A 22,898-nucleotide genomic window follows, 5' to 3' on the forward strand; every position below is an offset into this window, starting at 1 on the left:
GCTGGGACTGACTCCAGCCCACTGCAACCATGGATGTGCCAGGATAAGTGGTAGATCAGGGATGGATGGATGATATAGCATGTTGACAATTCTATCTTTGTCTCAGCTTGATGTAATTGTACTCAACATAACAATAAACATGAATCAATTGATATACTCCCAATATCTACAGAGAGAAAAATAAAAGAAACAGGATGTGTAATATACAGACACCTACAGACAGAAATCAGTGAAAAGATGAATGTAACTGTGTAGTATTGACGTGAGAGTCGTACAGTACAGCACAGCCTGTTCTGAGTGTTTTCCTCTTAACATTTCAGTGGTGAGTCAGATGCGTCCACTTCCTGGTACACTCACAGTCACACACACAAACACCTCCTGGTCACCTTCAACCCCTCACGGCTGGCACCATAACAGACTCACCCACGTAAAATACACCTGCTCCCATCCCACCAGCCAACACACAACAGCGCTCGGGCCAAACCGCCACACGCACAGTGGAGGTGTCTATGAAGGCTGTACTGGTTTTTAATATAGAAGCGGCACCTGGAATAACAGAGTCGATGCAGACAGGAGCGTGACCTCGCAGCGTGAAGCCGAAGTTCTTCTTCCCTCTGTAGACCCGAACAATCCTGAGGAGGACACATAAATGGGATTTAGACAACTGATCGAGGAGGATATTCACAGACAGTAATTCTTCAGTTCCTTTTAGATAGATAGATAGAATCTGTGTATATTTATATCTATGTATATTTTAATCTAAAATATGTTTTATCATTCAGTACTTTCTGCATCTCTGATGGGAAAAGCTTTTCAGATTTCTTTTATATATTTTACTAGAGAACACATTTGAGACCCTTCTCTTTTCATAACAATACTGCCACTTCTCAGTTTTTAAGGCGGCACAAACAACAGTAACTTGGTGACTGATTAGTGATCATGTAAGTGATTAGTCTATACAGTTGCTGGTTCCATTTCCTGAAATGGGGTTTATTGATCTTCACTGTTTTATGTCGACCTTCTGACCTCTATTAACAAGCCCCTGTTTCTAAACTTATTGTTTAAAAAAATAAATACTTGTCTCTGTGTTTTTCACATATTTCCAATGTATTTCTGTGGACTAATACTACAGATTGTTGGAAAATAACGAAACGTAATTCATGTTACTTCCATTATTATTTTTTGATTTACTGATTAATGCTCAAATCCAGAAACTAATTCATTTCTGAGGAAAGTGAAACTAGAAGCTGATATTAAAGACCTGATCAGTTATCACAACAGTAATCTTTCTGTGAATGGACGAGGAGCTCAGCTGTCTCTGGAGTAAGCGCTCACTCTGCTGTTTACAAGTCTGTTTGTGCTGCACTTTTGTTTTGATTTGTCACTTCCTGTAGGTGGGCGTCTCAACGAGTGGGATATGACGCTCGGCTTTTACTGCAGCCCAACTTTATAATACAGGCTGATAACGTTTTTTTTTTTTATATATAACAATCCAAACCCGTCCTACCTCAGCTCCACATCACTCATAATTTAACCAGTTTCTGGCCTAAATAAAAAATAAAAAAATAAAAATTCAGGACATACTCAACATAGAATAACAATCTTTGACAAAGTGCTTCGCTCTCATTCAGCCAGGAATACGCCGTTGAACCTCCCATTACATCAAACATGAGACACTTTCCCTGTCTATCCATTCCGCGTTGCCATGGAAACGATTCAAGGCAACACTGTGTTGATGTGTAAACGAGGGAAGACAAAAAAAAGACGAAGGAGGGAGAGAAAACAGACAAATCTATTCTTTGATAGTCACGGTTACTGGCTGTTATGTAAGATGAGCTAAATGCAGATGGGTGCACTGAGTACTGTATATATATGTGAGTGTGTGTGTGTGTGTGTGTGTGTGTGTGTGTGTGGAGGGTGCATCAGCCTCAGTCACACTTGACAAAACAAGTGTTTACAGCTATCAAAAAGCTCAAGGCCTCTTTCTTCTTCCCATCAGTCACCACAAACTGCACATATCTCTGTTTTCTTCATCTCCATCTACCCATGTTGTTCACTATCTACCCATTCAGCTACTGCAGAGACACAACAGTGTTACACAACACTCTTGTGGGTGTTTATTCAGTTAAGAGGAGGCACCAGCGCTCACGCTGCACAACTTCTCATTTTGACTGTGCCACTTACATCACACGATGTAATCTCTTGTGTCTAACACCAGCAGCTTGTCTCCTAATGTACTACGACCAGCCAATATGGCTACACTTGACATATTCAGCTGCTCCCTTGTGCAATAAGGCAGATCTTTCCCTGCATTGTAGTTAGCTTAGTGTGGGAGTGCACTGCCCCCCCCCCTGTACTCCTGCTCTCCATCCACTGTGGTGTTAATAATTGTAGAGTCTTGTTAGGGGAGGCTGAATGGTCAGGGGGCTGTGCAGCAGTGCAGGGTTAACAGGTTAAATAAAGAAACACAAGCAGATGCTAGTGTCAGTTTTCAGAAGATCAATGAAAAATGTCTCTGAGCACTTTGTCATTTGTGTAGTAGGATGTAAAAAATATCCTCTACCATATATTTACTTTGGGTCTTGTAAGTGCAACTTTGTGACAAGACTCTGGATGGAAGGAGGTTTATGATAGAAGAATAGGGAAAACAACAATTTATGAAAATATGTAAAGTATATGAATCCTTGTCTGCTGTGTTATGTTTTGTTTAACATACTGGTGAATTCCCACAGTAAACTGCACTCAAACAAAGTCTAATAAACTCAGAAATTAGGAGTCATGTGCTCACCTCTGATTGGGTCCGATGGGGGGATGTGGGGGTATCCCGGAGACGGACTTCTTTAAGCCCCTGTCTCTCTCTCTTTCTGCCTCTCCTCTCCCTCCGGGTTCGCCTCCATCTCTGGGCACTGAGCTGGCCCGTTTGGACCCATGGTGACGGTCGGAGTGATCCTCGCTCCGACTGCGCCGGATTCTCCCATGAGGCTCGCTGATGCTCTTGCTGCGGCAGAGCCGGTTGATCACATTCTGGGAGACAGCCTCATCGAAGCGCTGCCGGTGCTTCTTGGGAATGAAGATTCTGGCAAACATGGTGGCATGTGAGGAAAATACAGGAGGGATGATATTAGTTTTTTTTGTCCACAAGAACTGCCTTAGAAAACAGTAGGAAAGAGGATGGATCTATATCACAGATCCACCTCAATCCATTTTGAAATCATAGCGTCCAAAGGAAAAAGTGTTAGATTTCCAGAGAAAGAACAGTAGCAAGTCCAACATCCAGCATGAGCAGAAAATAAAAAGTGATGATCAGCTTGAACGTCACTGAAATGACCTTTACAATCCAAGTCCACGCTAATTGAATTCAACAGGCTTCCTCCTTCAACACTCAGATTCAAAGAAAAAAAGAAAAGCTTTTGATGGACAGTGAAGGAGTTTTTGATCCTGGAAGTGACTGCTGTCGCCAGAGAGAAGGAAAAAGGAGAAGTTGAATTGGAAACCAAAGAGAACAGGTTCTTCCCCCAGGAGAGAGACAGTGAGGAAATCTCACTGTTTGCTGGAGTCTCACTACTGCAGCGTGAGCAACTGGAGCCTGAATACAGCAAGAGAAAGGAGGTGTGGGAGTGAGCGAACATGGGATTTCTCTTCTGCTAGCTCCCTCTCTCTCTCTCTCTCCTTCTACAATACTGTATCTCACCCTCTCGGTCTCCTACACTTCCGTCCACCCTCACCTCTGTGTCAGTGCGAGCACACAGCAGGAAGCCGTCATCATCCTGTCGACCTCGAAGCTTCCCAATTTTCCCATTTTGACACAAAAAAAAAAAAAAGCAACCTGTTGAGTTTTTAATTTTTAGCTTAATGAGGTCAAAACACAAGCATAATTGATGAAAAACAGCAGTCTGTAGGTGGCGAGATTTTAACGTCATTCACAATTCAGTTCTAGAGAACAAATACTGTATTTTTTCACTAGATTTATCTCCAAAACACCAAACAAGTACTTCCATCATCTTATGTTTTCTTTAAAGGCTACTGCAGAGATTTAGTATTGCATTTTTGTGAAGCTGGACAACCTAAACACCAATGGCCCAAATCAAAGCGACAGAGGCTCAGATATCTTAAGTTTTTGTTGTAGGAGTCAAACTGCCAAAACACTGGACCCTACATTACATACATTACATATTTCCTAAAACTATTCTGTCAGTGACCCAACATTTAGACACATGACAAACTATTTGTTGAGCTCTGTTAGGATTTTACCCTGTAAACATTAGGACTGGATAAAGCTTTTCAATACACATGCAGATATGGTACTTGAGTTCTGGTATCAAAACAATATCTTACTCTGAGGAAACAATATCTTACTCTGAGGAAACACAAATGTTTCAAATGTTACAGCTTTTTCATGTAACCATAAAAGCCAAAGGTCTAATGATTAAATGGTAAAGCAGAACTTCACTGAAATAAATGTGAATGTAACTGGGGGGAAAAAAAATAGCAATTTAAACAGAAACAATCTGACAAAAGAATATTTAAAGAAGACTAGAAATCTGACTGTTTTCAATACATACTACTAAGAAAAACATTTAGTTTGCATATCCAGCCCTATTAAGCAGACTAAGAATTTTATGGCACAATTAATTTGCCAAATGTCAAAGAGGGGGAGAAGTGTGTGTGCTGCACATGTCGTTTCATATGGAGAGCTGACTCTTTATCACACAGCAGCACTGACTGTGAGAACAAAGCAAAATGAGTCTTCCCCCACAGACAAGGACTCAGCTGACAACACAAAACAACTTTTCACTCAACTGATAGGAACGGCTGCCAAGAGACAAGACAACCGCCCACGGATGCATACACAAACTTTTTAGAACTATATTTGTGAGGATGATCACGGTGCGCCCTGCTAACAGCAACCTTAATGTGTTTCACTGTCTGTCTGACCTTAAAGGATTAGATCATCAATTTCTGTGATGGGCACATAGGTGATTTGTTTTTTTGTAGCCTTAATAAACAAACTTGCAATGACCACAAAGGAACTGTAATAATAATAATAAAAAAAAAAAAAAAAATATTACTAGCTGAAAACCAACAGTAACATACAGCAACGCCACCTGTGATCCATTCATTATCACAGGCTGATGATGGATGGTTTACAATAAAGCAGGCAATCTGCTGTTTTCCTTCACCCAGAACCTAAACTTGTAAAAAAAATTCTGACTTCACCATTTGGGACTAAAAAAGCATAAAAATCCTACTTGAGACATGAAATGAGTCAGAAGTTAATTACTTGGTTGCCTGTTTGTTTAATGACGGTGGCATCTAGATCAAACCAGAGAACTGAGCCTGAACACAGATTTGCACAAACAACCATTTTGATTCCCGCCTACACCAGCCTGTTGTGTCCTGAGTAGCTGATTCGCTGCTGATCGGGTGAATCAGCCACGAGCAGACAGGGTGTAGCGCCCTGTGAAAAACAGCACCAGACGAGTAACTAGCAACAAACACGCTGATAGAGACACAACATCTACCGCTGTACATGTCTGTGAGAAGCTAATTAGGCTGCTTAAAAACTATCTTGACAGCTAACTAAAAAAAATTAGGAGACACTTGATGCACAGAGAGAAGGAGAGAGAGAAATCTGATGGCTGGCTGCTGTTAATTCCATTTCCTGGAGTCATTTAAGTGTAATGTAAAAGTCAAAGACAGTAATCAGCTGAATACAGAGCCTCCAGAAAGGTACTGTTCCTGCAGTGCAGCAAATGATAAAGTCTACTTTATGTGTGGGACAATTATCACACTGATTAAAGCTGATTTAAACAAAACTGCATGTTCACTCTGTAGTAGCTGTATAGATATTAGATCAATCAACATTCACCAAGTTCACACTGAATGTTAGTTTATTTTTCCTTTTGCTGCTTGAAACAAACAAATTGAAGCCAATACAGCACCAAGCTGAAGCATCGGCCACTACAATATATAATGCAGGTAATTAGATATAGGAGATGCAACACACTACATAATCCTACATTATATAGTGTCGATGGAAAGAGACTTAATACTGAAATAATTTTTAAAAATCTGACATTTGTGGTGACCCCTAGTGGTAGTATAAAAAAAAATCCACAGATTATATTGTGGGCTGCTAGTCTGTTACAGGAGCTCTCCATTCAGCACCACAACACAAAACAAGACATACAGAAGCAATGCAGCAGTACATTTTTATTGATTTATTTATTTATTTTACACAATTCCCTCAACTCATCTTTAAATTACGCATTTCTCCTGATTTTAAATGGCTTGCAGCTGGTCCATTTGTTGAGCAATATGATTGAAACAGCCAATTAGATACTTACTAAAACTACATAATGACCATCATTTTACACATGGTGTTCAGTTTACTCATGATAGGGAGTTCTACTCAATCTATAAAATGCTTGTATAGAGTTTTCTAAAGCTCCAGAGGGAGTTTTCCAACCCTAACTGAATCATCAGGGTTATCTTAATATTGGCTTGAGACACTTTTTATGGAGAAAACAAACAAAGTCTGAGTTAAAATACTATTGTCTGGACTTTGAAAGATGTGGGCATTCAGGTAGCAAGGGTCCAATGAAAAATGCTGCCAAGGTGCATTATAGGAAGTGTAGGATGTGGCTAGATGTGAAATGATGTCACTGACACACTGGAGTACACTTTGACATGAGTGCAGCTCTTTAAGTAGGCCTGTTTGATTTTCCATACGGAAATAGTCTAGTCTAAGGACAAAAAAAGAAATTCCAAAAGTTGCTCATTCATTTTTCATTACAGTGGATGGTTTTTAGTTCAGTTACTGGTTTTATTGGATTGACAGCACTGGGTTATGTAACTTACATTTTCTCACATATAGGCTTAATGTTCAGTACCAAAAGCATCTCTTCCATAAAAGTTTAGCAGCAGAGAAAATTTGTTTTTAATTCAGGATAACCAGGTGATAATAATGAAATCTGCACATAGGCCCGTCTGCTCTCTTGATAAACTATATTTTACTGTTGCTACTTTTAAGAAATGGCAGGTATCTGATTTTTAGAATAAATCTGTCCAGTTAAAGATACAGTAGTCACTGTAACAGATACAGTCACTGTGTCTGCAGATTATAATCAGGTTCAAGGTCTTCATGTATCTGATTGCAGTCTGAGACAATGTTTCCTGAGCACAGACTACAGGCCAGAATAAGCACACTCCTGAGATATAAATAAATGTGATGTAGGTGTAGCGGCCCACACAGTCCCTCTGTGTTTGCTATCTGCACTTCTCTGCTATTTGTCATCTATTCATATCACAGTACTATGTCTGTTTCTCACACAGACACAGTACCTGTCTGTTTGTGTATGTCTGCTGTAATCAGCAATATGCTTTTACAAATGCAGATGTTCACCCACCTCAGACTCCCAAAGCCATCTGTTGAAACAGCCATCTCATCACAAAAAGTTTTTCGCATCAACTCATGGAAACTAAATGAGTGCTTTGATTTGACCTCATTTATAAAGAACAGAGATCTATAATTATCTGAAGGAGGGTTGTGGAAGAGGAACCAAGCAGGGAGGAAGGGACAGATTTCTCAAAAGGGAGGAATGACAAGGAGAAAACTACAGTGAGGAGACCTCATTTCAATTCTAGTGTCCAGATGTGGCTCTAATGCAGGCAAGTTAATCGTCGCTGTGATTGTCATGTTTAAACATAAAAAGGCCATGACATAACAATAATGAAGGCTGTGCATTCAAATGATGTATTTACCCTGCCTCTCTTCAACACCGGCAAAAAGTGAATCACAGCAGTGGGTCACACCACGTAAAGAATTACATGAGCATTAACAGGGTGTGGTCCAGGTCCAGGAATGTGTCAAAAAAGGTCAGACGTATCTGATCCACTGTGACACCGACACACTGAATTAATGAGGTTAAAAAATGGTCAGTTGACTACAGTACAGGATGTACAGGATGGGTACATTTATAAAATGGGAAAAAATATGATTATGTTTCAAGCATAGATGAACATCATGTTGGTGCTAACCTTGATTTCTGTAACATATATCTCTACAATGATAGCCATGTAAAGCCAGCATGCATCCCAACAACTCAGTTTTCTTTCCAGGTCTAAAAAACAACCACTGAGCCCGGCAGCTGAAACCTGAATCAAACCCACTATAGCACAACCACTATAAAGTGAGACCATGTAACATTTTCTGAACAACCACAAAGTGACAAGTTACAAACCTTCCTGCTTATCTAGTTGTGACCCCTCAAGATATGAGCAGTGCAATCAATGAGTGATTTTCTCTTCCCAGAGTTTCTTTTGTTTTCTTTATTGTAACAGTGTTTAGAAACCCAAAGAGGTTGAGGTATACACAATAAAAAGTGAATTAGATTAGAGAGAAGTCCTTTGTCTTACTGTTTCTTATGGGCATCTCCCCATCCCTTGTGTAAGTCCACAATAAGCGAGCCCAGACTCACGAAACATTTCTGTACTCAACTGGACATCAAAATAAAATAAAAAAAAATGTTCCTCATAACATGATAATCAAAATGAAGAAACTTTTAAATCCTATCTTATTCAATATTCACTTTAATACAAGCAGTTTGGGAGCTACTTCTGCAGCACAATTTTCAGTCTGTGCACTGTGGGAGCTTAACACCAGCTCCAGCCACTGGCTCCTGCAGTCAAGATTAAACACCTTCATTATCAACACTATGGAAAAAGGAGCCTTGTGCGCAGCATGTAGTGTATATCAAGGGGAGCTGGAACTGCAGTATCATGGGCCAATCATGATCAAGTTCTGATCACTCTCATTCTCAGGCACAGCTTCAATGATTTGGTTCACTAATAAGAGCTGTAAATGACTGATTTGTTCAGAAAGTGCTTTTAAATAAAGTTCTATTGCCATAATGCTACTGATGCATTTACAGGTAGACATCAGGCATTACAGAAAACCCAGAAGTATTCGGGTAATATGTTATTTGCAGGTCGGATACACACAAACCCAGTACCATACAGGCAGAGCTTGTAAGGAATATAGATGTAGTGTAAAAGTAAACATGTTGCACAAAGGCATGCACACACATAGACATCCTCAAACCTGTGGCGGGAGATTAGATGTTAAAGAGCATCACTCATCCTGATGACTTAAGTCACTTAGAGGCAGGCGCAATAACCGTCTTACGAAAAACATCCATCTAAGTGTTTTCATATCACATCAACCTACATGAGCGCGCTGGTGACGGTTCACTTGAATTATTAAATGATAGATGTAAAGCGCCACGCTAAATTGCCTTGAAGAGCTCTCTGAAGACAACTGGGGAATATGGGCTTTTGAAGCTAAAAACATAACATACCAAACATCAATAGCAGCCATCGTCTTGTACTGTATCAGACTGCATGAAATATTTATTCACCTCCCACTTCACACACATAATTACACTGATGGCTCTTAGTAAAAAAACAAAACAAAACAAAAAAAAAAAAAAACAGTGCAGATGCCAGACTTAAAGGAGCTCATAAAATACATAAATTCCCTCAAAATTAAATAATCCACCGCAACCACATTTCAGAAAGCACATTAGAAATGCAGCCTATTGGGAAAGAATGGAAAGATGTACTCACCCCAGACAATTCATCGTTTTAGCTTTCACTCATTGCTCAGAAATTAACTAAACCTAAACACAAGTTGCACCTACAGTAGTACTGAGCAGAACAGCAGACACGCCTACTGCTACAGTGCTGCTTCTCTGAGGAGGATTAGAGATATGGTGGGACCTTGCTGCATGCAGGAGGCTCTTTACCAAGAGTCAGGGAGAAAACGGCCACAGCACAGGGAGTAAGCCAGGAAGAGCCCCAGCTCTGAGCACAATAACTAGGAGAAAAACCATCAGGGCAAAACACAAAACCCCTCCTCAGAAAGAGAGAGAGAGGGAGATGTAAGACTAGTGAGATGGGTGGGGGATGAAAAAAACCGAGATGGCTTTAATATCACTGTTGGCACTCGTGTGAGAGGACCGTCCTTTATTACACCAATACCGATGAGTTCTCAGTCGATGGTGTTTGAATTATTTAAGACCAATTTATGGCAGAAAAATAATGGCATGTCGTGTCCTTTCAGCTGGGGAAACAGCAAAACTACCTAAACACTGACCTCATAGTGCTGGAAACCCTTCTTACGGTATAATAATACCTCGAAAAAGAACTGTAAGTGGTACACTAGTAGTGGAGGAAGCCAGCGTAGTAAGAGAACAAAAGGGTTGATTGGCTTGAGTTGTGGGGGAAGTGCAATCTGTGTCCAAACTGTCTGGGGATTTGGAGAGTGGTAGGAATGCTGGTCATGTTGGCACATTCAGTAGACTCATAAAAACACAAACTCTGGCTACATGAATGGTTTTATCCACCTCATTTCTTTTTTTAAGTGACTGAGGTTACAGAGCAGCATGGCCACCTGTACTGAGAGACGCTTCAGTGAATTGAGCATAAACTAAATCTGCCTGTGGCTCATCATCACAGACACCTCCATGCTGTGAATCCACTTCATGTTGCCAATCCTCATTTACCGCTAAATACTCTAAGCCTGAGTTTAGCCTCTCAGTTTCACCAACACCAATTATGACACTTTAAGTGACTTGGGAGGTCACTGTGGATTTACCCCTGGGTGGCAGATGGGGCCCACCTAAAGCTGCAGTGGATGAGACACCCTCTAATCCATACTGCGATAGAATGAGAAACAGGAAAAGCCTGTTTATTTGGTCATTATGAATGAAATCCCTGCAGATTATTGTACTTTTCACTGGGACTTGGAAATGACAAGTGAGCGGGAGATGATGCCAAGAGAGGGAGAAAACAAATGAACAGCACTGGAAGCTTTGCAGAAGCATCAACTGCAATACTGTCTTGAGTCTTACAAGGGAAGGTAAAGCATTTTTTGGCTACATTTAGGCTCCTATGGGCAGTGTGACAGCACAAAATGGGACATTGGGTGAGAAAGACAGGAATAGCATGTAATAGTCCATCTGCCTGCCTTAAATTGGGGGTTTCTAGTCTCTGTCTATCCCGAATGCCACCGTGTTATCAAGGACTGGTCTCTTTGCAAGTATTAACAAATTCGTCTCGCTGCCAGACACTCTTGTCCTTACTTTCCACAGGTGATTGACATAAAGGGAACAGAAACCTCTGGTTCTTACCTGATGCTGGAGATGAGCTGTCGATGCTCATCAGTGGTGAGTATCTCGGGCAGGACAGAGGCCAACCACTCAACTCTCTTCTCTGCTGCGTACTGCTTCAGCACAGTGAAGAGTTTCTCCTTTACTTCAGGCTCATCAGCTAAAATCTGGTCAACCTGATAAAGATAGCGCCGTGATGTTAGAGGCTTTAAGCAGTGGACAAGAGGGTTTCATCTCACAGTTTTACACTGTGCCAGACTGCTTCCATAAAAACACCTGATCTGCTGAGGAAAATTGATCAACCCTGGGATGTATTATTTATAAGTTTGGCCTTGAGCTTAAATCAGGTCTTTTATATTTGTATATTGTCCCTTCTATTCAGAAAGTTTGAGCTTCGTGGATCCTTGTGTTTTTTCTTGCACTAAAAACTATGTTGCATTCTATACTATTCAACATATGTGTGATCTTTTAAAATGTATTATAATAGTATGGAAAGTCTTTTTTTTTAATTTAATGTTGATTGTAAAGCTCCTGAAAATCTCATGACCTGAAATATTCATGACTGAAGAAGCAATAATAAAACATTAGTTTTCTTTTATATTGTTAAACTCTTACCAGTGACATTACCTTTTTCTAAATGAGCTCTTACCATTCAAAGCAGTAATATGAGCAACAAAAAAAAAATGTATCAAATAACCACAAAAGGTTCTACTGAATTTGTTACAGGAAGAATCTGTCTAAGAAAATATCTTTTCAGGGCCCTTTAACTCCCTAGCTCAACTACGAACACAGCACAGCTCCAATTGTGTATTTCAACAGACCTTCCTGTTGAACTCCAGAGCCTTGTGTTTGCGGTCCAGTCTCAGCCCCTCGCCTCCCATCTGACTGTCGTCCATGCTGATGCGGTGCTTCTGCCTAGAGCCGAGGCACAGCACCCCGAGACGCAGTGTCCTGCCCTGGGAGGCCTTGATCAGCGCAGCCGCCGTCTCGTGCTGCCTGACGGGTATGCCACTGACCTCCATGACATAATCTCCAGCCCTCAGGCCTGCACGGCCAGCTGGAGAGCAAGGTGAGCAGTCCTCCACCAGAAGGGGGCAGTCTCCAACGATAGTGAACCCAAAACGACCATCTGGACCTGGTATGATGTCCATCTGTAATACAGGAACAAAAAATAGGTATTTAGTAGAATTTGCACTCAAAACACCCATAAAAGCATACTCACAAGTTACTATGACATGCAAATTCACTAGCTTCATTGTCTATTGCTGTGGATTCAAGAGCTGTAAGACCTGCTGTATGCGGGACACCACGCCAATGCTAGGAGGTATATTCTTCTGAGTCTGTGCGATGGCGATGACGGCTTGTGGACACAGCATTGACACATCATGGCCCTCAATTTCCAGGACCTGGTCACCTGCCTGCAGCCCTGCCAGGTGTGCGCTGCTGCCTTCCTCAACAGACAGGATGTAGCTCGGCCCATTCCCACCCAGCTGAAAGCCAAAATCCTCCGGCCATCCCTGGTTGGACGACGGCATGCTGAGGACTTAAGGGACAAGATGAAGGATAAAAAAGATAGAGTGAATTTGATGACCTCTTGTAAGAAGGGTCCTACAGTCTAAAGCAACCCTGAAGATAAAAATTGCTAACATTATGAAACAGCATGCTAAAAATAAAGAAAAATACACAAGTATTCAAACAGAATGTCTTACCCACTGCAGCTAAAGCATTCAAGTCTACAGGCATCACAAAATCAACCTTAGATCAAATATTCCTCTGTTTGAAAAGAGCCCTAGTTCTGTGCATTTGTGCCGTGTCTCTGCTCCCTCCTGCTATCTCCCGTGTCTCAGGTTGTACTATCGTGTGTGGCTCTGTAACCCTCTATCCTGAACCATGACATACTCAGCGGTCCCTGACCTGGTTCACAAACTCCACAGCAGCCAATCAAATTAAGGCGTTGCAGAGATTGTGACCTTAATTAGCTTGAGAGACAAAAGTCTTGCGAGTCTTTCCTGTTGAATGGTAATTATAAAGTGAGAAGAAAGTGAGCACACCACTTATGCCACTGATGAGTGGCATAAGTGGTGTAGCATTTTAAGCAGGTAAGAGATAGAAAGCTGCATTAAATAAAACCAAATTAAATAAATTGGGAGAAAAAAATGAAGTCCACATTTCAGACTGAGACATTACAATGACATCTCATGACAAATACAGCTATAAATATAATCTATTATAAGCCCTCGAGCTTAGCTGGAGGCTAATTCTCCTCAGCCTCCAAAGTCACAGCACAGCAGGATTCACACAGTGGACCGAGCCGATGAATGACTTACAGAAATCTTTAGACGGACACCGAGAGCCCCGTTTGCTCTGCCGAAAAGAGTATCTGCCTTTTTTGTTTTGCAAAAACTTCTTCATCTTGAATGTCAAATAGCAGGCTAATCTCCAATCTGTCTTCACAAATATATTGACCACAAAAAAAAAACCTCCCCTCTGACCACCCACCAACCCAAGGTCAAACAGAAAAGATAATAAACTGAAATGTTAACCCCATTCTTCCACCATGAAACTACAGCAGCCTCCTCATGAGCAAAAGGTGAGTGTGCATGAAAAGCCAGTGCAGTCTCTGTGTGAGTGTGTCAAAGAGTTAGTCCTGCGTCTCATCCCCGATTCATCCTAGGGCCAGCCTGCTTGCACAGTGTTAATCAGAAAACTGGGACACGTGCACCCGAGCACCTCGGTTCCTTAATAATTCTCTCTCCAAAAGGGTATTGTGAGGCCTCATTTTTCTATAAATACACCAATGTGTCTTTTTCCTCCTCCTCCTCTCTTTGCTAGGTGGCTCTCCGAGGGACTGCTCCTGGCCCAGAATCACTCTGTGTCGATGCGAGGAAGCCTGATGAGTACTAATTGGAGCGTCTGCTTGCCTGGAATTCTGTGTGTCCATGTGTGTGAGCACAATGAAATGTTCATTCCCCTGAGTAGGAGCAGGGGCAATTTAAGACTTTAGTCTTTAGGATTAGTAGGATTATGAGCTGAATCTTCAAGTCTCCTCCACCCCTGTTATTAATAGTGTAGGAACACACGCTCCCCTCCCTTAGTGGATATTTACACCAACTACAGCAAAGCCATAAAGGTAATTTTAATACAAGAGGGCATGTATTATCAAGGGGTATGTCAAAACGTGTAAAAAAAATTTTCTGTGTCAAAATACAGTCTATTAGAAAGGCTTTGTTCAGGCCTGTGACTGTACATCATAGGTATTCTGATAATCCTATAAAGTATAAGTATCAGTGATTTTAACATGTCTCAAATTATCCTGATGTCATAAGATTTTGTGCAGAACAACACTCTGCTGTCTGCCACAGTGTTTTATTCCATACTGCCACTGGGGGGCAACACGTCGGACATTTTTATATTCAACAAATTGTGGTTTTAAAGTTTTGAAACAGCAGCATTATAGGTCAAGCTGAAACATGTAGTCAATTCATCACTTAAACAACAGATAATTAATCTGAAACAATTTCAATTATAACATTTTATAATCACTTCACAGACTAACAAAAACATTGAACAGTCTAGATAATAATTAGCAGATTCATCAATAATGAAAATGTTTGTTAGTTTCATCCCTAACTATAAGCAACTGGCGGTAGAGACTAAAAGGTCAGAGCCACAAACAGTCAGTGAACCTGTAAGTTAAACTACAGAAGATGAATCCACAATTAAAAACATCTGTTGTTCTTAACCTTAAATATAAGGATTTGCTGCTTCTTTATATTACTTTAAACTTAATATCTTAAAGATTTAATAAACAATTTGAAGACAATCTGGCATCATACTGATATTTTATTGATTTTATGGCAGTGGTTGGTGCATCAAAAAACTAATGCAATTAACAAGTTGTGGTCGGAACAATAAACAGGAAATTACACCTGAAGAAAAGAGAAAGGCTGTGGGTGGGCCTGTGTGAGTGTGAGCTGTCATTAGTGGCAAAGCAAACCATAATGAACAGCCAGTCTGGTGGAAAATGAATAATTAAACAAATGGCAGCATATATGAACACACACCGTTCACTTAAATCAATCTCTCCCGTTACGCTGCAGTCAAGACTGTTAACAGGTGTGACAAGATGACAAGAAAAATGACATTTCACCATCAATCAAAAAGCTCTGAGATCCTTTCACTCAGTTAATGTATTCTCCTTCATAGAAAACATCTACATATTTAAGCATATCTGTAGTTTACTGTAAATATGTTTTTTCTTAAGAAACAAGGGGCCTGAAATAATGCATCTTTATGATAATGAAAACTGGCATTTCATTAATCTTAAACTGGATGAAAAACATTTAGAAACAATTGTCAGCCACAGGTTTCACTTCAAACACACTGCAGTGCAGTGTGAGCGATCACATATCTATTGTACGAACCATTTGACCCGATCACCAGCACATCAAACATCCATTCCTTACCTTTTTAAACAGCATCCACTGATGTTCACACACAGCTTCTGAGTAACGCTCTGCTCTCCAGCGCTGTGAGCTGTAATATGAGTGCTGGGCCATGTCCGCAACCAGATCCAGCAGGTGTCTTGTGATGCCTTGCCCCATTGTGCTGAGCACTGGACGGCAGTGACAGAGGAAAAACAATACTAAGTAACTCTGGGTTAGTTATGGATTTAGACACCAGTTTCAATTCTTAATTGTGGAGTGTGATTTTGAGTCTGACTGGGAGGAAGGAATGAACTTTGGCTGAATGATTTTTCTGCTTTGAGTGCTTTCACCTATAACATTTAAAGTACACTTCCCTGAACAACACTTTTACTCAAACTACATTTCTAAGCCAGACTTTTATTTGTAACAGATGTAGATAATTCTTTCTACGAACTGATCTAAACAGGTTTTAGATAAACTGTTTGGGTTAGATTAGAATTCAAATGACATGAAATAATATAATGTCTGCATCAAGATAAAAAATAACTTTAAAGCCAGACTATTCATTATAAAAAATAACTTATTTTAACTTTTTCTTGGTTATTTTTAATGTAAGACATAATAAGCAGCAGGGTTGTGATTTTATTAACATTGTGCAAACGACAAAACTATTGTTATTAGGAGAAAAATCACATTTGGAGCAGACAACCGTGTCCTGCAGCACCACCCGGGTCAGCGCAGCTGTTAGCCTGGAAGTTAGCCACGTCGATGCTAAGGAAGTAGCATTGTTTACGGAACATGAGCGTGGAGCCAAAAAGAAAGTGGCGACCACAGTAGCTATGTTGACGTGAGATAAGACCCTGAAAGGCAGCTACGTGTGACCTCGACTAGAAGGTGAATGGAGACAGAAGCGTCTTTAGAAAGTAAAGAAAGCGGGAATCGATAAGCAGGTTTGCTAACGTTGCGTCCTGACGTAGATTAGCAGGCTATTGTGAACTTCATGTGAAGACATGCCCTATCTTAAACCAAGTTATCTGGCTTGAAGACGATTACCATGTCGAAACTGAATCACTGGGGGAAATCGTGATTTCAGCAACACAACCGTGGCTTCTTGGTTTTAGTTTGCTACCTGCTCGTGGTGAGTGTGCTCCATAAACACCTGTGTCTGTGGGGCCGCCAGGTGAGACATGGATTTCCTCACTCTGTTTGCCATCTACGTCGTGGTGGTGCTGACTTGTATAGTCCTCGTCTGCAAATACTCCGGCCAACAGCAAAGCCCCTTCAGCATGCTCCTCAACTCTGTAGTAAAGGTAAGAAGTGGAGCTTCTTATGGCACCTCCACAGGCTGACGCTGTGTGGCGCTATCAGGCTAATCCAGTGCAGGTAGAGCTGACACCAGCTGTCTTCACAGGTAGTTGCACCGATTACACCAAAATGCCTGCAGAGGTTTTCACAGTGGGTCTTGCACAGGCTGTTTCATCAAAGGTTTGTATTGTTCCCAGAAATAAAACCATTATTATTCTAATATTCTATACTAAACTCTAAACCTGTGTATTTACAATGTGACATCTACTTCTATTGCAGGAACAACATGTTCATCTATTTGCATATCCTGCTAGAGACTGTTGTGTATGCAGAGTTCACCTATGAGGTGTTTGGCTTCTGCAGGGAGATGGGCGCCAGCCTGACCAGCCTGTCCGTGCCTTATATCCTGCTGGTCGTAAAGAACTTCTTCTTCTACCTCTGTGTCAAGAGAGACCCAGGTGAAAGTTCGATTAGCTGCAGCATATTTAAAACATATCTGGAAGTCACGGGAAGTGCACCTGGGATTTGGTGGGATGCAAGCTGGACATTCGATCAGCAGAAGAGATGGTTTCTCCACGTGACCTGACACGCAGCTTAATTTTTCCTAAACATAACAGAGATTTATTCTTTGTCAGTGTGCTGCTAAATTATACAGTCTTAGATGTAATAATTAGGATTTTGGTACATATCTCCCTTGCACATCAGTCATGTTGTCATCTGGAGGGTAAACATATTTTATAGAAATATATATGTATCATCCAGGCTACTAGTATGTGCTTAGTTTTATTACACTGGTATGTTTTATTCTCAATGTTCTGTCCTCTTGTCTGGCAGGCACAGTGACAAAAAAGAAAGTAGCTGCTCAGTTACATGTCTATCCATATGATGGGAAGCTGTTTCATCCAGGGGTTTCGTGTCAAACCTGCCATCTTGCCAAACCAGCTCGCTCCAAACACTGCAGTGAGTGCATTTTTAGTCTGTAAATGCCTGTTGTTTGGCTGTGTTTGGCCTGGTCCGCACAAGAACGTATTAGTTTAGCAAAACACATTAGAACAAAGAAAACAGTACCATTTGTATTTCAGGGGTCTGCAACCGATGTGTCCAGCGTTTCGACCACCACTGTGTTTGGGTGAACAACTGCATTGGCTTGAAGAACACACGTTACTTCTTGCTTTACCTCTTCAGCCTGTGCGCCATGGCAGGTGACATCGCCCTGCTAACTGGAGACATGCTGCTTCATGTGGTGCTATGGTCGGGGCTCCTGAGGGCCAGTTATGTAGATGATCATGGCCAACAGCAGCCAACAGGGCCTCTGTTTGTTATACAGGTGAGAGTCAAGACCACTCAGTAATCATTATTATCATTAATATATCATTATTTGTTATTTAAAATATCATGTTGAAGTTTTATAATTGATTTTTTTTTTACCTGTGTCCCTCCAGCATCTCTTCCTGACTTTTCCCCGAATTGTCTTCATGTTGGGCTTTCTGGTCTTTGTCTTCTTCCTCCTGGCGGGTTATGTCCTCTTCCATTCCTACCTGGCTCTTGTCAACCAGACCTCCAATGAGTGGTACAAGAGTCGAGGTTACGTCTGTCAGCACTGTCACCCAACCACCACACCAGACCCACTTTGTAGCCCAGCACCAGACCACTCCAAAAGACACTACTACAGCCGAGGCCTACTCAAAAACCTGGGGGAGATTTTCTTCCCTCCACAGGCTGTTAAGAAAAAGGACAACTGAAATAAGATCCCCCTTTCTTTGTTGTTACACAGCATTATAGTACGTCCCCTCAGACTCCCTGACCTTAAAATCAACAATGGCTGAATAAAGAAATAAAGCTAGTGATTTTTTTATGGGCTCTAGTGTCTCCTACAAGTGTCATGATTTGGGAAGGTGTGCCAACGTGCAGCAAACGCAAAGTTATTCTTGTTAGGTCTGTTAATTAAATTTTCCATCTCACCTTATTTAGTACTTTTTTTTTATCCCATAGATGCCATTAATTAACAGCTGGCGCCAACAACATCCTTCAGATCATTTCTTTGCAAAAAGACCATTTTTTAAAAGCTATTTCCAGAGTCCTCACAGACAAGTCCAGCCATTAGAGATAAAATTAGAAAGTTTTTAACCCATTTCTAAAAGTTGTGACTGTATTTCACATACAACTGCAAATGATAGATGCCCTCGCTCCATTTGTAAAACAAGTGAATATTGATGTACTGGTTTGTTTTAAAAATGAAAAGTATAATATACCAATATAACTGGTTTGCATAAAAAAAGAGAAGAGGAAAGAAAAGAGATTTTGTCATTTTCAACCACAGTTTTTGTTTGGATAAGGAAGAACAAGTGCAACTCAGGGAACAGGATAAAAATCCATTTCACTATGCAATAAATATTTTTAATCCAGATGTTGAACATATTAAACACCCATTAGGGTTTTTCAAAAACGTCATTCAGAAATCTAATGCTTGGCCCTGTAGCTCCAATGCAATGGTAATTAGAGCTGCAACAATCAGTCCATTGAAAGAAAATGAGTCTGATTATTAAACTTGTTCCAGCCAAATATTTCATGACTCCAATGTTAAAGTTTAACATTCTGTTTAGTTTTGGATTTAAAACAGTGTTCCAGGATATTATGGCCATTTTAAATGTTTTCAGATATTTTTATTTTAACCAAATGATGAACTGATATTGCAAAGTGAATCATACTGGTAATGACAGGAAATGGGACTGGAGTTTCTCATGGGGGTATGATAGTGGTTGGATCCCAAAAAGTAGAAGTAGGCTGAGGTAACAAGTTGGGACTGGGGTTAGGGTTAGGCATCAAATAGACACCACAGGTTAGCTGCAGGTTCGTTTTAGATTAAGGAGAGAGGAAACATCTTAGGGGAATCACTGGTACCATACACCCGTTGCTCTACTCCTGAGCATTGGGATCTAACACGGAGGCTGCAGTAATTCCTAACTTTGTGGGGATTATTACTATTAGCTTATGCTAATCATACATCTGTAACATCACAGTAGCGCGATAGTGATAACATTTCTGTTTCTTTTTCAGGCTGTGCTATAATTCACATCGATATATTGAGTCGAAATTTAAAAATCCCCACAGCTTCATCTTGGTAAAAAAGTTTAACAGTTAAGTTTCATTGTTAGTCCTGACACAGTCATGTTACTGTATTGATTATTATATTGATTATTACACTGCTGTTGCTGTTCCTGAACATTATGTGTCCTGTCCCTTTAAGCCGGTGCGGAAGTAGCAGCAGAAGGTCAGGACTTCTCCCCGGTAAATTTCATCACTTCACGTTAAACCGACCCGCTCACGTGAACCAGTTAAAAACAGCCACAGAGGCAAAACGGACCGTGTCTACACACCGAGCTCACGAGCTGAGTGTCAGCCGCAGCCTTCGGGACCAGTCTCGGGAGGAGAAGCACCGCACAGCGACCGTGCGTACCGCGCAGTGGGACTAGACTGTTTAGTTTGAGACCAGGCAGCGCGTACCGGATCAGTGGGTCCCTGATGTCTGGGTCCAAATGCACACGGCTGAGCGGAGCGCTGGTCAAACATGTCCTGGACTCGGTGGACAGCGTCCTGTTTGACTGCGACGGGGTCATCTGGCGGGGGGACCAGGTCATCCCCGGCGCCCCCCAGGTCGTCAACCTGCTGAAGGAGAAGGGCAAGAAGGTCTTCTTCCTCACCAACAACAGCAGCAAGACGAGGAGGATGTACGCCGATAAAATGTCCACGTTGGGGTTCGACGTGACAGAAGAGGAGGTGTTTGGCACGGCGTACTGCTCCGCCATGTACCTGAAGACGGTCTGCAAACTGGAGGGCAAAGTGTACCTGATAGGCAGCAACGCCATGAGGCAGGAGCTGGAGGCGGTGGGGATCCAGCAGACCGGGCAGGGACCCGATCACATCTCCGGGAAGCAGACCGACTGGGCCAACGTGCCTCTGGACCCCGAGGTGAAAGCGGTGGTGGTCGGTTTCGACGAGCACTTCAGTTACATGAAGCTGAACAGAGCCTTGCAGTACCTGACCCATCCGGACTGCCTGTTTGTGGGAACCAATAGGGACAGCAGGCTACCTCTGGAGGGAGGCAAAGCTGTCCCAGGTAAGACCCATCAGTGGATCAGAGCAGAGCTTTGTCACACTGTGGGCTCTTATTTCACTCAGTTATGGTTTCTGCAGTTCAGGGCCTCATCTTGACTTTGGCACATGGAGAACTCCAAGGACCGTCATTCATGTTTAATATAGTGTTGTGTCACTAAACACACAGAGCGGAGAGCTGTCCTCTGGCTTTGTGTAAAGATGGTCCCAAGAGCTGAGGCTCATTGCTGACCTTTTAAAATCACACCGATGGCTGAATCATGCTTAAAGTACCACGCACTTGTAAGATGCAGAACTTTTGCCACTTTTCTCATAGTCATCTACTTTATTTTAAAGACATAATTTTAAAAGGTCTGCTAAGAGGTTTGCAATGTAATTACATTTTGGCATGTACGCTGCTCTAACACCCATTAAATATCAGAAATATTACAATTTTCTCAAAATTGTTGCATTTAACGTGAAATAAATTTAAATTTCATTTCTCTTGACTGATTCAGATCTCAATGAAAAGCAAACAAATTCAAACTGATTTTTTTTTAAAGGGGCACTCTGATTTCACAGTGATTGTGGCGTTCTGGTGTTGACTGGTACTTGGTGACAAAACTTCATCATATCACAGCCTTTCTTGCATCAAATTTGACCATCTTTTTACTAAAGCACCTCTTTAAGGGAGTTCATGTGCCAAAGGGTCAGTAAAGAGGTCACATCACCCACTGACTCTCACTCCTCCCCTCAGGTACAGGCTGCCTGCTGCTGGCTGTAGAGACCGCTGCTCAGCGCCAGGCCCAGACGGTGGGCAAACCCAACCACTTCATGTTCGACTGCGTGGCCTCCCAGTTCGGCGTGGAGCGTGAACGCTGCCTGATGATCGGGGACCGGCTCGACACCGACATCATGCTGGGCTCTAACTGCGGCCTGAAGACTCTCCTCACCCTCACGGGGGTCAGCACCGTGGCTGATGCTGAGGCCCATCAAAAGAGTGGCTGCGCTGAGAGGCAGCGGATGGTGCCGGATTATTACGTGGAGAGTGTCGCAGACCTCCTTCCAGCCCTGCAGGGTTGAGACTACTGAAAAAGTCTGTAAGGACACAAGAGTTGCTATTTACATATCGCATGTCTGGTGCCTTTGTCTTCTAAAAGGGAATATTACGATTCATAAGATTCAAACCATCTCTACATAACATAGTCACTGTGTGACAGAGGAGACAAAGACTTGAGAGAATCTATCCAGATATTATCAGCACTTGTGTCAGTTACACATCCATCATTAAAGTCTGCTAACGTAAACACAATAATGATTATTAATAATATATGAGCAACAGTTTCCAGTGTTATTTTAGTGTAATTTAAGAGCTCAAGTACTAAAGAAGAAGAGTGTGTGTTCCTTTGTTTTTAAGAAACATGAGAGGTGAGTGTACTTCATTGTGCTCTTACACTGTCTGTGGTGTAACCTCCCCTTAAGCAACTAAAAGTCAAACCCAAGAAGGGAAATGAGCACACAAACAATGGCAAACAGTTTCGTAATGTATGTGTTTCTAAGTCTGCAAGGAAACCAGCTGAGTAGGGAGCTGAAAGGGACTGAGTCAGTCTGACTTCTGTTTTCCTTTGTTTATTGCACCTCTAATGTTGTTGTCATGGGATGATGCAGTGGTATCCAGTTTAGTCATGTCACTGGGGAAATTTAACAGAGTTGCACACATTTTTAAAGGTAATCCAATTCTTTCTTTTACCATGTTTTTTTTTTTTTTTCCTGACTTCTTTACTCCTTGCTCACATCTGTAATAAAACATCAAGTGTCTTACCCAAACCAGCCTCTTCTGTCTGCGAACACAACACACTTCCCTCTAAATCCAGTGCTTAAAGTCACCTTGGGCTGTCATCAG

The 22,898-nt window shown here is 41.6% G+C and overlaps 3 protein-coding genes across 7 annotated transcripts in view; 2 read left to right on the forward strand and 1 right to left on the reverse strand.

The window, feature by feature from the left end:
- Positions 1 to 16,891, reverse strand: part of grid2ipb (glutamate receptor, ionotropic, delta 2 (Grid2) interacting protein, b) — a 31,506-nt gene extending 14,615 nt beyond the window's left edge. For 4 of the 5 annotated variants that reach the window (XM_033325758.1, XM_026315706.1, XM_026315705.1 and 1 more), the window contains exons 1-7: positions 16,728 to 16,862; positions 15,638 to 15,786; positions 12,461 to 12,714; positions 11,993 to 12,322; positions 11,193 to 11,347; positions 2,789 to 3,076; positions 547 to 632 (exon numbers count right to left, since the gene is read on the reverse strand). In XM_033325758.1, the coding sequence (XP_033181649.1) occupies positions 547 to 632; positions 2,789 to 3,076; positions 11,193 to 11,347; positions 11,993 to 12,322; positions 12,461 to 12,706 (1,105 nt within the window). In that variant the 5' untranslated portion in view covers positions 12,707 to 12,714; positions 15,638 to 15,786; positions 16,728 to 16,862. Of the gene's footprint in view, positions 1 to 546; positions 633 to 2,788; positions 3,077 to 11,192; positions 11,348 to 11,992; positions 12,323 to 12,460; positions 12,715 to 15,637; positions 15,787 to 16,727 lie in introns of all 5 variants that reach the window. The other variant, XM_026315704.1, reaches the window with a different exon arrangement.
- Positions 16,750 to 18,765, forward strand: zdhhc4 (zDHHC palmitoyltransferase 4). Its single transcript, XM_026315708.2, has 6 exons — positions 16,750 to 16,908; positions 17,010 to 17,083; positions 17,183 to 17,361; positions 17,738 to 17,863; positions 17,986 to 18,230; positions 18,346 to 18,765. The coding sequence occupies exons 1-6, from the start codon at positions 16,786 to 16,788 to the stop codon at positions 18,643 to 18,645; spliced, it is 1,047 nt and encodes a 348-aa protein (XP_026171493.1). The 5' UTR covers positions 16,750 to 16,785; the 3' UTR covers positions 18,646 to 18,765.
- Positions 18,766 to 20,167: 1,402 nt separating this feature from the next.
- Positions 20,168 to 22,757, forward strand: pgp (phosphoglycolate phosphatase). The gene is made up of 2 exons (XM_026315868.2): positions 20,168 to 21,020; positions 21,753 to 22,757. Exons 1-2 carry the CDS (start codon positions 20,426 to 20,428, stop codon positions 22,076 to 22,078), a joined length of 921 nt encoding a protein of 306 aa, XP_026171653.1. The 5' UTR covers positions 20,168 to 20,425; the 3' UTR covers positions 22,079 to 22,757.
- Positions 22,758 to 22,898: the final 141 nt, after the last annotated feature.

Source organism: Mastacembelus armatus, chromosome 19 (assembly GCF_900324485.2).
Source record: "Mastacembelus armatus chromosome 19, fMasArm1.2, whole genome shotgun sequence".
Lineage (NCBI taxonomy): Eukaryota > Metazoa > Chordata > Actinopteri > Synbranchiformes > Mastacembelidae > Mastacembelus > Mastacembelus armatus.

What these genes read in the sequence shown, in the direction of transcription:
- zdhhc4 (XM_026315708.2), top strand. Translation starts at nt 16,786, where the DNA reads ATGGATTTCCTCACTCTGTTTGCCATCTACGTCGTGGTGGTGCTGACT. An exon ending in TCCTCAACTCTGTAGTAAAG is followed by an intron (nt 16,909 to 17,009) that starts GTAAGAAGTGGA and finishes CTGTCTTCACAG; the next exon opens with GTAGTTGCACCGATTACACC. An exon ending in CTGTGTCAAGAGAGACCCAG is followed by an intron (nt 17,362 to 17,737) that starts GTGAAAGTTCGA and finishes CTTGTCTGGCAG; the next exon opens with GCACAGTGACAAAAAAGAAA.
- pgp (XM_026315868.2), top strand. Translation starts at nt 20,426, where the DNA reads ATGTCTGGGTCCAAATGCACACGGCTGAGCGGAGCGCTGGTCAAACAT. An exon ending in GGGAGGCAAAGCTGTCCCAG is followed by an intron (nt 21,021 to 21,752) that starts GTAAGACCCATC and finishes TCCTCCCCTCAG; the next exon opens with GTACAGGCTGCCTGCTGCTG.